The 16,302-nt window shown below is 28.5% G+C and overlaps 1 protein-coding gene across 2 annotated transcripts in view; it reads left to right on the top strand.

Moving 5' to 3' along the window:
* LOC111681034 (zinc finger protein 2) overlaps positions 1-16,302 on the top strand; it is an 82,222-nt gene that overhangs the window by 52,493 nt on the left and 13,427 nt on the right. For both annotated transcript variants that reach the window (XM_046956560.1, XM_046956569.1), the window contains 2 exons: positions 4,589-4,770; positions 8,508-10,475. In XM_046956560.1, coding sequence (XP_046812516.1) covers positions 4,589-4,770; positions 8,508-10,475 — 2,150 coding nt within the window. The remainder of the gene's footprint in view (positions 1-4,588; positions 4,771-8,507; positions 10,476-16,302) is intronic.

The following is a 16,302-nucleotide window of genomic DNA, read 5'->3' on the forward strand; positions in this document are numbered from 1 at the left end:
TCGGAAATATTTAAACAATAAGTTATCATCTCAATGGCCCTGTTCCGATTACAACCATTTTAAACATCCTTGTGCCAAATTTCATTAACTTATCTCGAAAATTGCGACCTGTATCTTAATCAACATAGAAAATGATTCTGACCCGATTGGTGTACTTTAAGGTGTAGTAACAATGTTTTTGGGTGTTACAAACATCAACATAAAAGCACAATGCCATCACCACTATATTAGTGTATGCTATAAAAATGTTATTGAATAATAAAATGAATCTATATTTCTTTATTTTTCAAATTTACAATCTAAATTTTTATCAATCAGAGAAAGTATTTACTTGCCACAGTATTAGTTAATCGAACGCTATATATACATATATGAAGTAATTCTTAGGGAATGGGTATAAAAATTTATGATTGCTAGAATACAAAATATTTTATGGAAAAAAATTTTAATAAAGTTTTATAAAAAATCTGATAAAAAATTTTCTATTTATTAATTTTCCAAAAAATAAATAAATAAAATGTATAGGGCAAATACAAAAATGCAAATACTACAAATCGATGTCAAAATTTGTTTAGTTGCCTGAAATGCAAAAACCGATAACTCCAGTATTCATGCGACGCGCAGCAAAAAATATTCATATTTCATATTTTTGGTTGCCCTGATATTGATATTTATCACATTGGAAAAAAGATACAAACACATGAAACTGCCATAGAACTTTACATACTTGCGAATATTTACTTCAAAATAAATACGGTTGTTAAAAGTTGAACATCATATTTTGAAACTCACTCAGCAATCCTATGCTACATGAACGTTTTTGTTGTGGTTTAGAAAATCCCAGTGGGATTTTAAATTTCATTTTCCTAACCTCAACCCTTTTACATACATTGTATTTACGCAATTCTCTAAATATAAAGTAATTTTCAAACATTTGTCTATGTTTTCCATCAAACATGTACTATTGATGCCTTTGCATTCATGATTACAAATAAAAAAGGGGTTCTTCTTTGATTGCCCAGCATAGTAATCGCTATTGATGAATTCACTCGTGCGTTTATTAAAGGTTTAATTAATGTTTGAACACAAAATTGTTCAAGTGTTTTAAAGAATTTTTCTCGATTAAATTTTAGCAATAATACAATATGTAACATAAAAGGCTTAATAAGGGAAAAAGGAAACATAAAAAGGAGGGAAAAAACTAAACTATGAAATGAAACAAGCAGGAAAGTATAGTCGGGCATGGCCGGCCATATGATATCCTGCACCAGTATGTTAATGATAAAATGATAAAAAGAGATTTTTAAATGAAGGTAGCGGTAAATATGGACCTATCCTTAAAAATTTTGGTAGAGGAATTTACAGCTAATTCAAAATTATTTATGTAGACTTTAATCGTGTTACTAGTGTTTATAAGTAAATTTTTAATATTGAATCGTTTTCTGAAGGTGAGTTTGTATAAGGGCTAGGGTTAAATGAGGTCAGATTAAATGCTTTAAGGTGTGCATAAAACCAATATTTTTGGGTGTTTTAAACATCAGCACAAACGCATAATACCCTTCCCACTATAGTGGTGCAGGGTATAAAAAGTAAAAATCATAAAATCTATTGTATGTAGGTATGTTTGTAAATAAATATGCTTTATATACATATACATAAATATGTATATACATATTAGGGTTGTGTTATTTTTGTTCTCAATTTTAATTTTCATATTTAATAATGTTTAATCAAAATAGCATTTCATACAACGACCCTGATCTTCTGTCAATTTCCAAAAGTTAACTTATTTAAAGTAAAATATAAGTAAAATAAAAAAATAAAGTAAAACAGTAACAAGTAAAAGTGCTACATTCGGCTGTGCCGAATCTTATAGTGTGAAGAATATTTGCATTACTTTTATAAATACTTTCCCATCTCTGTGACAAAAAAATAAATTCAAAACAACATACACAAATACTAAACGTAGTAGTTGTTCCAGCGGTTTACTTTTTCTTAGTAACAAGCAAACAAAACGTACACACAAACAAGAACAATCTGAACGTTCATACCTACACGCAGAAAAAAAAACATAGTTGTGGTAACCATGTGCTATGGTCAAAATTATGATTCTATTCTAAATATATTATGGTTATCGTAACAATTTTAAAACATCATATTATGATTATTTGGAAATATTTTATCATATTATGTTTGTATTTACCATAATATAGTTTCTTATATATGACTACATTATGATCTAATGTGATCATCATTCCGTTAAAAAATGTGTATCTAAATCAAATCTATTTTGATTACGAAGAGCGGGTTTTTGAGTTGGCTATCAAATGCCAATTAATAACCAGATTAGTTAGTCTGAAAATAAATTGATTCTGATGTTAATCAACTTTTTGTTTTTGAGTACAAGATTAAACTTCGCTGCCATACAAAACAACAGAAAACGTCACTGTTTGTTATCAAAACAATGCATATTTTATAAAAAAGAAGAAATTGTAAATGTAATATAAAAATTAATGAAAACTTAAATTAAAAACAAAAAAAATTAATGTGAATTATGATGACCATAATTTATATTAATCGATAAATTAATCATTTTAAAATAAACATTTAATAAAAATTCTTTTAAAAATTTTGATATCAGCTGTTTACACTTTTGCAATACTTGCTCAAGTTTAAAACACATTCATTGGTCACTTAAACCGTCAAACAAAATTAGCTGATTGAGTATTCAAAAACAACTTTCAAGGATTAATTTTAATTTAATCCCTAATCTTTCACCTAATAAAAGGCCCTAAATCAGTAAAATTACAGGTTTTAAAAACTAAAAAAAATTACCTATATATAAATAAAAATCATATACCCAGAAAAAAATAACTTCCAAAGAAGCGAAAAAGAAATAGAATTTACTCCATGAATGTACTGAAAAAGACCTGAAGAAGTTATGATTTTAACACATTCTTGTCATAATAGTGATGTCCTTTTTTTATTCCAAATTCACTACATCTGAAGTCATTTTAATGTTCTTTTTTGGAAGTTATATGGAAACTGTAGTATTATAGAATACAACGCATTTATTTATTAACTCTAAAATAAAATTGGTTTAATTGAAAAAAATTAACTACAAAAAATAAAACTTAAATTTTTAAAAATGAATTCTTTTCGCTTCTTTGGGCGTCAATAAACATCACTTCCATGGAAGGTAAAAAATTTACTTAGTGCTAATTTTGAAGTGGCAATAAATGTTATTCTTTTGGAAGTACTTCGTTTTATTTTTGCTGAGTACTTACAATACATGACACAGTTAATGTATTTAAGACTATGTCATGCCCTGATTTGTAGTGAAATTTTTTTACTTAAAACAATTTTATTTTGGTTAATTTATGTTAATATAACTTGAGTCAAATTAGTTGTATTATATAACAGTAAAATTTCTCTTCCTAATAACTTAAAAAATAACATATAAAATTACTTCCTGAGAATGACTTCAGATGTAGTGACAATGACAAGCCTGTGTTAAAATCATAACTTCTTCAGGTCTTTTTCAGTACTTCTTTTTCGCTTCTTTGGATTTTCTTTTTTTGCTGGCAAATGAGAATTATTTCAACACATTTTATTGTCGCATAAAACAACACACAAAAAGTTGTTTGGTTGTCATACATTGATTATATAACGTAAAACTACATAACATAATGATTATTTGTAAGTTTAAATAACATAATGGTTATTTGTAACTTTAAATGGTTGTAAATAATGTGTCAGAATTTAACATTAGCGTTTCGAATTTTCGAAGGCTGTTTCAAATTTTTGCTCATATATCCGTTATTTATTAACCAATTTTGCTGATTTTAAATAGGAAATTTCTCAATTTGAATCATTGAATACTGGGATACCAAAGATGAGGCCTTCTGAATATTGATTTCAATACAGACAGATGGACATGACTTAATCGACCCCGCTATCTTTAAGGATCCAGGATATATATTTTATAGGAAAATAATTATATTATTATTATTATTCGCGAAGGCGAAGGGAATAAACATCAAAATTTCATTGGTTTTTCATCGAAATTTGATGTTGAATATGTTATTATAAGCGACTTTTCTACTTCTCATTCTTCACTTTTAACAGTGTTTGTAAATTATGACATCATTTATTTTTTGCTGTGTTGTTAATTAAAATTTGGAAATTTAGATATCAATGTGGAAATGGGAAATAGAGAGTTCAATATTTATTTAAATATTACAACAGCTGTCTGTTAGGTATTTTATTTAAAATATCTGAATGGATTAATTTATATGGTCAAGTGGATAAATTAACATTTCAAAGAAGTATATGAAATCGTCATAGTGGGTTTGAAATACTATTAACATAAAAAGGTTTTTTAAAGATTTTTCTTTCAACTGTATGTGATACACATGTAAGTATTACTCTTTCTAAGAAATTCCTTCATGTGTGATGAGGTTGTACGCACGTTTTAGGGTTTTAAATTTAATTGAAAAACTTTATAAAGCCTTTTTTAATTTATTTTTTAATTATATACTAATTACTCTATGTTTTATTTATATAAAATTTTGCTTTTTAATTTCAGATGCGAAATGATTTTAAATTCTGCACGTCTTAATAGCAACGTGCAAATGTCTACTCGGAATTCTTGCAAAACCCTTAAATGTCCACAATGCAATTGGCACTACAAATACCAAGAGACTTTAGAAATTCACATGCGTGAAAAACATCCAGATGGAGAATCGGCGTGTGGCTATTGTTTAGCAGGTATGTATTTAAAAATATTTTTATTAAAATATTAACATTTTTTGAAACATGTTGATAAACGACAGAAAACGCATGGTTGGTACGATTGAAATCATTATATATGGGGAATTTCGTGTCAAGTGACCCCACTTTAAAAATCGATGTCTTTCCGATTTGGAAGAAATTTGTACTAAGCTTAGTACTATGGGATAGTAGACACAAATTTTAGCACTATAGTCAAGAACTGTCGGACTTGGAGCGGATTAAAGTAGGACATTTTGGTAATGAGTGTAACTTTTCACGTATTGGTCCTAGCAAAAACTGTTCAAAGGAGTTTAGATAGCTATATCTTTACTCTTTTCTACAATTCTTTTTATAATTTTTGTCCCATAATGGAATGCCAGTGAGATATCTATCAAAAAATTATTTTTAACTCAAGAATATTTTTTTTCAAATTTTAGCATTTTATTAATGGTTTAAGATTTTTTTAGTAAAAAAATGTCCATTTTTATAAAAAGGGGAAAATTAATTGCCAAAAATTGAGTTAAAAAATATTTGTTTTTGATAGATATCCCACTCGCATCCCATTATAAGACTATTATTGTTTAAGCTTTTTTATAAGCAAAAAAATATAAAACAATGGGCAATAATTATTTAACAACAATTTTTTTAATTAAAAAAAATATTTTGGAATGAGTACAGAAATAGCTATCTAAACTCCTTTGGACTTTTTCAGCTGGACCAATAGATTAAAAATTACACTCATTTGTATGAGTGTATGACCAAAATTATCAACTTTGACCCCCTTTGTGTGTGACAAATTATCCAATAGTACTTACGTTTGTGCAAATTTCGTCAAAATCGAATTTTTGATTTGTTTCACTTGACATAAAATTCCCCATATATGTTTTATAAACAGTTTTAATGATGATGATATCTTTCTATAATGTTTAAACGCCATTACTGTAGTAATCTTATCATAGAATGTAATACTCACATGCTACCGATTTTACACATTATTAAGTTGAAATTTTTAAAACTTTACTATGTATGTTTAAATCTGACTACTAAAGAGTCGTTATAAATAATACATAATATGAAATTTCACACCATATAATCCGACACCAGTGACACACTTCCTTATACTTACATACATACTTTGTGTATGGACAGACAGACAGATGGATGAACGGACTGTTGATAAGTTTATTATAGACTCATGTTTGTTCAAACATATTTATTCCCACATGAAAAATCATCACTGATATGTATCATAATTAGAGTTGAACAAATTGTAAAAACAGCCAACATTTGACATTTACCCCTTTTTATTTATTCAAAACCAAATACCTACTTGTAATAACGACATCATTGCAGTCATTTAGATTTACATAACCATCATTGTCAGCATCAGCATTAATAATTTCCTTCATTAGGGTTTTGGGTGTATATACCCACAAAATATTAATGACGATGATGATAATTTCACAATAGAAATTGTTTAAACATGCAAATATGTTTTCTATTTAATATGTTCAATCTTCATTACGACTATACTTTCCTGCCTTCCATGCCATGCCATATTGCAGTTACAATTATAATATTGTACACACATTTGAATTAGTTTTTTTAATAAAAAAAAAAATAAAAAAATATAAATATGGAAATGCGTTTGCTTTTGTATGTCTCGTTTGAAATCTGTACAATCATCAGAATTGGTTTTAATTATTTGTGTTAATTTAAATATTCATGAACCAGAAGGCAAGCACAAATGTGAGGAGTACAGGCACAACACATTTAAACAAAAATTACAACCCTAAAAATTCAGATATTTCCCCCTTTAAATTTTAACACTTTTTAGTTGTTGATTGGGCTGATGAATTTGTAATTAAATGGATTAATTTTCAGTGTATTACGTGCTAAGCTTTTGTTGAGTTTCCTCTCATTCAAATCATTAGAGTTCATTAAATATTTTAAAAATTATTCGCTCTTTTACTTAATATATGAGGATTTTTATTTTTCAAATACAAATTATCTGAACTCAATAAAACTTTCATAAATTAAGAACAACAAAACACATATACTTATAATTAATATATATCACCAATTAGCATGGTGACACTAATTAATAAAAATGCAAATGATATCACAGGGCACGTGAAAAGGAAAAACAAGAAAGGAAAAAAAAAACTATTGAATATCGGAAATATTTACAAACAAATCTGTACAATTATATCTGTTTTGAACTTTTTTTTCAATTAAAATTATGTAGTTTGAATATTTTTTTCGAACTTCTCGCTAAATTTTAAAATTTAATTACATTTTCAGAAAAATTTTTACATAGAATTATATTTAATATATAATAAATAATATATATAATAAAAGTGTTTTAATAATACATAGATCCGTATGGTATAATAATAATAAAAAAATATTATTGAACGACATTCTTGATAATTTCGTCAATAATATTTATTTACTTTTTGTAGATTCTGAATATTTTAGAAATATTATTATAAATTAAATATTCTTCAACCTCGAGTTCGAGTCCGACTTGGGTATAAGTTATTTTCCAAATTATAATGATATTTTAAGATGATAAGAATATTGAAAATTTAATTTTTCGGACACAACAGCAGAATGGAATGCAGTTTTGGGCACGAGACTTTTGTGGCCAATTTTTAAAGTTGATACTCTCATTCTTATTTTCTTTAAAAATCATCATAAATGACCAATATTTGTTTAACGGATGTAAAAATAGTTTATTTGACTGTTTATTTTCCGTCAACAATTGCTATTATTAAATTAATATGTATGCATGCTTAAATTTTAACAGTCTTATGCAAAAACGATTTTAACATAAAAATGTTTATTAAAACCTGTTTTTATATGGAAAAAGTGTGTAGTAAAACATTGTTAAATTTACTAATCGTTTTTGCATAAGGCCCTAATTATTTTGCTTTAAATTAAAAGAAAATTTTATTTGAAGTTAAACAAATTTAATTAATAATGAAAAAAGTAAATTTGAAATTAAATATATTAAATATGATACACAATAAATCTAAATTGTTTTGAAAATAATTTAATTCGTTTCGAATAAAATTTAATTTTTTTAGAAGAAAATTAAGTTTGATTTTTAAACAATTAAATTTGTGTCGAAAAATCTTTAATTTGAAAGTAAAAACCTACATTAAGATCATATATTTTTTCGAATAGTGATATTAATATTGTTGTTTGAATATTCTTCAATCACAAATTTTTAATTTAACTGAGAAACTAACAATGCTCTAAATTTTCAAATTATCTAACATAATTTCGCATTGTCACCAAGTGTCTTCTTGTTTACGAAGTGTTGATCCAAAATTCAGTTACAAACTTTGAAAGCTTAAACAAAGCCAACCTTTAAAAACCATTTCAAGTAGCTTTTGAAGTACTGTTGTTCCCATCTAATTTATTATTTTAATATGCAACTCTGATTTAATTTTATACATTTGAAGCCAACTGTTTTGAAAAGGATTATAAAAATGAATTTCATCACAAGGCTTTAGTTGAACTGTAATTTATTTTATTAAACAAATAATGATAAATCTTTGAATATAAGAAACTTAATTGTAAATTTGGGGTTCACAAAGAACCCCAAATTTATAATTACGGAAATTTTAAATACATTATAGAAATTTCAATTCGAACTAAACAGAAAACCAAATAAAGTTTAAAATAATATAAAAAATGTCAATCTTCTTTAAATTTTTCTTTAGGACAACAACATCCACGCTTAGCACGCGGCGAATCTTATTCGTGTGGCTATAAACCTTATCGCTGTGAAATTTGTAATTACTCTACTACTACCAAGGGTAATCTTTCAATACATATGCAGTCCGACAAACATTTAAATAATATGCAAGAGTTAAATAGCTCACAAAATATGGTGGCAGCGGCTGTGGCAGTTGCCACCGGTGGTGTGGGTAAATTGGATGCGACACCAAAGATCAATTTAGCGACATCAATGGGCAGCTTGGCTACACAGCAGCAGCAACAACAACAGCAGCAACAACAACAACAACAAGCGCAACATACTCACAGTAGTGCTGGCAGCAGTAGCAGCATTGGTGGTAACTTGTCAGCAACGTCTAGTTGCGGTACCTTATCGACCAGTTTGCAAGCGGGTAATGGTAGTGGTGGCGGATTAGGCAGCAGTTCAAATAAACAGAAGCCATCATTTCGTTGTGATATTTGCAGTTATGAGACATCGGTGGCGCGAAATTTACGCATTCACATGACAAGTGAAAAACACACGCATAACATGGCCGTTTTGCAAAACAATATCAAACACATACAGGCTTTGACATTTTTACAACAGCAGCAACAACAACAATCCCAACAACAGCATCAGGGTAATAACTTTATGCCTGAAGTAGCTCTGGCAGATTTGGCCTATAATCAGGCTCTTATGATACAATTGTTACACCAAAACGCAGCTGCGGCCGCAGCACAGGCCCAAACCCAACAGCCAGTACACAGTCCTCTACCCGTTAGCTCACCAGCTTTGTTGCCCGCTAACAAACCAGGCATTAAATCGCAAGCTACTTCTCCACCCGCCTCAAGTGAAATAACTCCAACATCACCCTATTCACCAAAATCAAATGATTTAAGCACGTCTGATCTAGCCACCGGTAACATGGAACCTCCCATTAAGCCGGACATGTGGCCGACGACTTTATTCAGTTGTCTGGTGTGCAGTATCTTCAATACAAACAGTCTGGATGAACTTAATCAACATTTGATGATAGACCGTTCTCGACAGACGACTCCATCCGCTTGCTCAACAAGATCTATGTCACCCACAAACTCGAGTAATATATTGTCGGGCTCAGCCTACTTTTCCGACATTATGATATTTCAAAATAACAATTATATTTGTCGTCTGTGCAACTACAAAACAAACCTTAAGGCCAACTATCAGTTGCATAGCAAGACAGACAAACATTTGCAGAAACTAAACTTTATAAATCATTTGCGTGAAGGTGGAACTGCAAACGAATACAAGTTGAAATACTATCAACAGCAGCAGCAACAAATTGGTTCCAATACTGTGCAAATAAAATGTAACTCTTGCGATTTCTACACAAATTCCATACAAAAGTTGTCGCTGCATACGCAGCATATGCGACACGAAACCATGATCATAATATTCCAACACTTGAATTACTTGATTCAACAACAGCAGCAACAACAGGAACCTAACAGTAGTAGTGGCGGTGGTACTACTGATGACTCCTCTACAAACCCTAACAGTGAAACGGCGCCACTAAGTCTGGTAGGTGGTAATACACCAACATCAACATCTACATCGTCATTATTATTATCTTCAACGTCATCATCATCATTAGCAGCAGCAGCCGCAGCCAAACCAGCATCAGCAGCTAATACCTGCAACAAGTCTCTGCTTTGTCATCTGTGCAACTTTAAAGCCAATTCATTGCTCGAAATGATACAGCATGTGAAGAGTATACGTCATTTGCAAGTTGAACAATTTGTTTGCTTGCAAAGACGAAGCGAACAACTGGAGACACCCAGCCTTGATGATGTCTTCAAGTTGTGCAATAAATCTCAACGCAACAACGATTCAACAACACCAAGCTCAACCCCAACTCATACTTCTAACATAATCGATAATAAGACGTCATCGGCTTGTTTTGCCAATTTGATTGAATCACAAAATGAAGGTAAGTCGACCTATAAATGTAGATTTATAGAAATTAGTTATAATTTCAGTTTTAGATTGGTTAATTAAAACCAAACTAAAATTAACAGTTTAAAAATATCATTTACTATAAGACTGTCATAATTCAAAAAATTCATTAAAAAAATAACTTTGAATTTTTTACATTTAAAATTTAAATCAAGTATTCCAGAATTCAGATTGTAGAGGGGGGTCAAAATTGGCCTTTCTCTCGGATCAATTTCTAATAGTGAAATTATGTGGTATTTTAACGTCAAATGGAAGACTGTAAAATACTGTTCAATTATTTTGAGGGTATGAGCCTGTGCATCGCCGTTTAAGGTTGTAAATGCGTTTATATACGAAAAATTACACTTTTTTATTTTTTTTTGTAATTTTGTGATTCTGAAGACACATAAAAGTAAATAGAAGATTTTTTTTTAGTTTTGAAAAGTTTTACAAAAAAAATATAATGTGTATATTTATAAGATTCATTGTTTAGTCTGTGGTCTACAGCATATCCAAAACTCAATTTTCAAACATTAAAAAATTTTGTTAAATGGATTTTTAAAAATTAAAGTTTTCTATACTGGAAATTATAAACGATATGTATAAGAATTAAACACAAAAAAATGAGCTCAATACCTCTCAAAGTTCTACCGTACCTGCGATGTAAAGTTGAAGTATTTCGAAAAAGGTCAAATTTTGCCAATAATTAATTGAAAATTATATTGTAACAAATTGTTGCTTAATTTTGGTAAAGTTTAACAAAATTTTTCAAAGTTTGAAAATGGAGTTTTGGAGATGCTGTTTTTACCAGGGACTAAACATAAGCGTTATCCAATTTGAACAAAAAATAATTAAAAATATCTTTTATATACGTTTATGTGACTTCAGAATCACAAAATTCTCTGGGAATTCTTAATAGCTTAAAACATTTTTAACCAATTTTTGGTTTTTTCTATCTTTTTGGAAAGACAATTTTGTATACTTTACGATTTTGCTATAAAATGGTGAATTAATTCATACTTTTTTTCCTAATATAAACGTATATGTGTTCGGCGGAGATGCGCGTGCTCTTACCCTCAATATATTTGAATAATATTTTACAATCTTCCATTAGAAGTTAAAAAACAACACTGTTAGAAGTTGATCCGAGAGAAAATCCTATTTTCGACCCACCCTATTGTAAGGGTAAAAAGTTTCTCTTCTTAATTAAAATTAAATTTATATTTGTATAATATTCGTGAAAACATGACTTTTACCTTTACAACAACAAGTCGATCTCACACAGAAAGTTATTGACACATGACGGATACAATTAAAATTAATTTATAATTAAAAAAATATTTTTTTTTTGTTTTAAAATTTTTTTAAACATTAAAAATTTAACCAAAAGTATTGACATTTTTTGAAAACATGTATTATAATTCTGTTAAAAATGTTTATTTTTAAATAAAGTGAAAAAGGTTAGCGTGCTAAAAACAGCAAACCACTTTTTTTGTACATGGACCTTAGTTCAAAAATTATTAATAAAACTCTTAAAATAATCTTATGTTATTAAGTTATTCGATATGTTGAATAAAATTAAACGATTTCTTTCCAATTTCATTAATTATATGCATTTAGTGATGTACTTCAACTTAATATAATAAATAAAAAACAAAATATTTGAACTTACAACGAAACGCTGTTAAACATTTTTTTGTAATAAAATTATTATAAATAAAAAAATTCAAAAGAAAAGATTCTAAAATAAATATATGCAGCGTCTTCTCATAACTCGTACTTTGCTATTAATTGATCATACAAATTCTGGAATTCTTCTTTAAGCTTAAAACGTGGTTAAAGATTTTTATTTTCTTTAAGAAAAGGTTTCCTTTTTTCTTTTTGTCATCCAATTTACAATACAAAAAAACTGAAAAGTGATTCTTCTAACAATGCACATACTTTTATCGTTCTGGTAAACACATAAGGTAACAAAACAAATAAAAGTGACGGCTTTGCCGAATCGTTTATATACTTCAATATAAAAATGCTAGCTTCGAAAAACTGTATTTAAAAGTTTTTGAATACAAATTTGGTATTGCAGTTGTAAAAGTACTTCCAAACTTCATATTTAATACTTTAGAGTTTGATTCAAATTCTAGGAGTGATTTACACTTAATGTATTTGATTTTCAAAATATCATTACAGCGCCCAGTGATTATAAAGACTTGGCCTCCTAATGTGACACATATGTATCTAGCCCTTGACATGACATATACATACATCTATAATAACCAATGTCTGATCGTTCGCAAGAATTTAATTATTAATAATAATTGAGGCATCGCTTGACAAATATTATAAGGACAAATATTTATTACGATGAAGATTAAATTTTACTACTTCTTTTGGAGAGATAATAAAATAATAGTTGTTTAAGCATACAAAAGCTACAAATAACTTTAAATGTCTATAGATGAGGCGAATAAAACGACGAACTTAAATATTACATTATATTCGCAACCACCTTCGTCACATATGTATGTGTCCGGGCATATAATAATAAAAATATCTTACATACATACTCGGACACATAAATTTGAAACAACGAGTAAAGCTCGTACATTCATATATTTAATTCTTTGAAATGATAATGGCATTGGCGGTAATCTTGGAAACAAAAACTCCATACATACATACATACATACATACATACATACATACATACATACATACATACATACATGTAAGACCTAAGAAGCCAGCCAGCCAGTCTCTATAAATGTATCTTGAACAATGTATTTCAAGAACATCATCATCACCTTCATCATCGTCCTCTTCGGCCACGATGATGATAATTGCCAAGAAAAGAGCAAAAAACAACACCCTTACTTCCATCATCGCCATTTATAAAGGACTCGAAAGTAACAAGACAATGTCATGCGAAAACATACACAGGCATTTATCCATAACTCAAGATTTACAAACGCTTGTTATTATTGAAACGAGAAAAGAGCAAAAGCTAAATCAAATTACAAGCAAAAGTATATTATTCATTAAAGATTATGAATGGTTTAGCATACGACGACTGTTAAGAACAAAAAATTCAAAAAAAAAATGTAAAATAAAGTTACAAAAAGAACATGTTTTTTTTTATTTTGTATGAAGTCGAAGTAGTGATTTTATACCATAATTCGGTTACTTTCTCGATTCAGTTAGTAATTATGTCTAAAAAAACAGCCGCTGAATATTATATTATTTAAAATTTAAATTAAAAAGTCACCTTTAATCCCTTAGGTGTGAAATTTTTGTCAAATTTTCGACATACTGTATGAATTGAAATTATCTTTTAGGGTCACGAAGAAAAGTGCTAGTTCGTTTAATGCCACTTAACTGCACGTGCGAGATATTCTTAAACTCCTTGATTTGCTCTTCTCACCATATTTAGAGGTCAAAGGTCAGTCAAGGGTTTGAAATTCAATGAAAATTACAATAATCATAGAATTTTTCATATTGTATTAAAAGTTTCAAAGAACAATGTTTCATTTTCAGTTGGTAGCTTAAAGTTTTTTTGTTCGAACAGTTTCGGTCCATGTTCCTGTTGCGTGGTTAGTAAACTGTGTATATGTATGTAAATTACTAGAATTTCCAATGTTCTTTATTCAGTTAAATTTATATTTCGACTAAAACTTCACTACATATGTATGTACATATATGTACATACATACATATTAAGTAAAGTTTTAGTATTTACTGGTCCAGGTCTCCGTACTGTAAGTTGAATCATTTCTTATTTAGCTGGATGGTTTACTTGACCCTTAAGGAAATTATTACAAATTACTCAAGAATGCAAAAATGATTATGTGTATCCAACAAATTTACAATTAGTGCCGTTGTGCACACTAACTCGAACACGCACTCACTTACTGACACACACTTGCAAACATATTATAACATTACCATCGATCGATTCAACCATGCATATTATTGAATAATTTTAAGCTTCGATTTTAGAAAGAAACGAAGAAAAGAACACCGACAGACAAACAAACATACAGATCAAGAAGGAAAAGGTTATGGTCTCGCGAATTTTGTAATACTCATAGCACCAACATCATCACCAACCACCACGATCATCATCAACACCGTCACTACTGCGGCAACAATATCAAGAGTAAATTAATGTATTCGTCTATCTAGCCATACATCCATCCGTCCATCCAAACTCTGCATACTAGCAAAGCGAAAAGTAACTTGTAATCATAATGGAACAATAACGTGTAGGTGCCCAGTAATAATACAAAATCGAAATGCTTGATATTATTGCTTAAGGAAAACCAATTACATTTACAATAGCAGTTCAGGAACGAAAAATAAGCAAAAAACGTTCAAAATGAAAAAGGAATTAAACAAGATTTTTCCCTTTAAAGAAATATACATATATTTTCTTTGTCATGAGAGCATAAATAACTTCAAAATACTGTACGTGTATATAACTTTTTCAAATTTTGATTCGGATTAAGCAACCGGTTCAGAATGCAGAACAACATTGATTTAACATTTATTAAATACTTTCCACGTTTTAAGTACAAGTGCTTGATTAAACAAAAATAATAAACCGAAGAGAAATAAATAATTCTGGTGAGGAATCAAATAAGTTTTTTGTTGCTTTTAATTTCAAGGGAAATAGAATTTTTATATCAATGAGTGGATAAACATTTTTTAATAACAGTTTTTAAAAGTATAAATTATCAAAAAATCAAAATAATCTATTGAAATTAAATTGTTAAAAGCTATTTTATTAGAAAAAATCGAATTACTAAAAAGTTTTAATGTTTCTTCTACTACCTGTAATGTATAAACGACTCAAAAAAGGAAATTAATACTTATCTAATGACATTTTTCACAATGTTTTAAATATAGTTTCATTTATGTAAATTCCATGATATGAACTAGAAAGGTAACTTAACTTTACAAATAATGCTTAAGTATTACGATGATTGTACATCAGTGTGGGCAGAAAACTCTTTGCTGGGTTCAACTTCTAATATTGAAATTATGTTGTACTTTAATGTCAAATATAAGTATTAAAATATTCAATTCTGTTTAATCGTTAATCGTTTAAATTATGTCAAATTAAGTTCATATGTCTTAAATTTTCCTATAGAATTGTATACTTAAGTCAGATTTGAAATATATTCATCGTTTAATGTCTATAATAAGTATCGCTTCTAATGTAATACTGAGCATATATAATAAAAGTTCGTAACAAATTGTACATGTCTCATTGCCAAGAGGCCCTTTATAATTATATTTTAGAATAATGTTGAAATATATAAATAAAAAATTTTAAAAATTAGTGTTTTGACGCAGATATAATAAAGATAAAGTAGTTGGAATTTGAAGAAAATATGTTTTTATAAATTCCAACTGACGTTCCGTCCGTCAGTCTGTTGAAAACACTAAAGTTTTCTTAAATACATATATTGGTCTGTAGAATTGATTTGAAAATACAAGAAGAGTGATTGACATGAACAAGTTTTTTATAAACCAAAACCACTCTATCAAATTTGTTGTTCTACCCCTATATAAATCCTTATTGTCACTAAATCGTTTTAGAATCAGAATGTTAAGAGATATATAATCTACGATTTACAATTGGTTAGTATTAATTTCGTCTTAAATACATATGACAATAGTGGAATAGAAGAAAATACTATTTGTTTCAATTGATAGGTTCAATTTGGAACAGAAAACTATAAAATTATAAAGTTATATGTTTTTAAAAGGATTTCAGTGATTTATTGATAAATATAAACCTATAGACGATTTTTTCATAGTTC

Source organism: Lucilia cuprina, chromosome X (assembly GCF_022045245.1).
Source record: "Lucilia cuprina isolate Lc7/37 chromosome X, ASM2204524v1, whole genome shotgun sequence".
Classification (NCBI taxonomy): domain Eukaryota; kingdom Metazoa; phylum Arthropoda; class Insecta; order Diptera; family Calliphoridae; genus Lucilia; species Lucilia cuprina.